The following is a 796-nucleotide window of genomic DNA, read 5'->3' on the forward strand; positions in this document are numbered from 1 at the left end:
TCTGTCGGGGGGACAGCTGGTGTCAGGTGGGGGGAGAGAGCAGGAGCCCCCACAGCCCTCTCCAAGGCAGGGGACACGGGAACGCTTACCGCCTGGCCTCCAGACGGTCGATTTCCTCCATCAGGGCTGTCATCCGGATGGTGCTGCCCCGGGCCTCCCTCTGCGGGGAGGAGAGGAGGCAGAGGTTGGGGCTGGCAGCTGCAAGGGGAGGGGTGGGGGACGGTATCGTCACCCCTGGACGGACACTGACCCTCAGCTTGGAGTTGCCCAGGTAGAAGTTCTTGTGCAGCAGCCGCCCCAGGGAGCCAAACGCATCTTCGGGGTGATCCACAAAGAAGTGACCCAGCTGTGCGGGAAGGACAGGGAGGGGTCGGGACACGCAGGGATCCCGTGCCGTCCCCCCAGGTCCTCGGCGGGACATGGCGCCCTAGGCCCTACCTGCTTGGCGAAGTCCAGGGCGGCTCCGGACTTGCCTGCCCGGAGCTTCCTGCGCAGGACGCCCCGGTAGAGAATGTCCTGAGGTGCAAGTGAGGGGACCCAGCAGCCTGCGGGGAGAAGGCAGGGGCCGGCCGGTACCGCACGAGTACCGGGACACCACTGCAGCACCGCGGGGAAACGGCTCGCCCGTCCCTGCTCCCTCCTGTGCGAGCACCCACAGGGAAAGCTGCTAAAGCTCCCCGTGCCGGCGCGGCAGAGCCATCGGGGATCCCGAGCCGCAGGGCAGCTCGGCGGGCGGGTGCGGAGGTGGCACGGGATGTCGTGTCCCTCCCCCCTCCCCGGGAGAGCGCACCCCCCT

General features: G+C 69.1%; 1 protein-coding gene across 1 annotated transcript in view; it reads right to left on the reverse strand.

Annotated features, from left to right (window-relative positions):
- TAF1C (TATA-box binding protein associated factor, RNA polymerase I subunit C) overlaps positions 1 to 796 on the reverse strand; it is a 17,760-nt gene that overhangs the window by 15,295 nt on the left and 1,669 nt on the right. The window contains 4 exon segments of the mRNA XM_009285240.1: position 1; positions 90 to 154; positions 233 to 346; positions 439 to 545. The exon segment at position 1 is cut by the window's left edge and continues 212 nt beyond it. Of these exon segments, the coding sequence (XP_009283515.1) occupies position 1; positions 90 to 154; positions 233 to 346; positions 439 to 545 (287 nt within the window).

The sequence above is a fragment of the Aptenodytes forsteri genome, unplaced genomic scaffold (assembly GCF_000699145.1).
Source record: "Aptenodytes forsteri isolate BGI_AS27 unplaced genomic scaffold, ASM69914v1 Scaffold120, whole genome shotgun sequence".
Lineage (NCBI taxonomy): Eukaryota > Metazoa > Chordata > Aves > Sphenisciformes > Spheniscidae > Aptenodytes > Aptenodytes forsteri.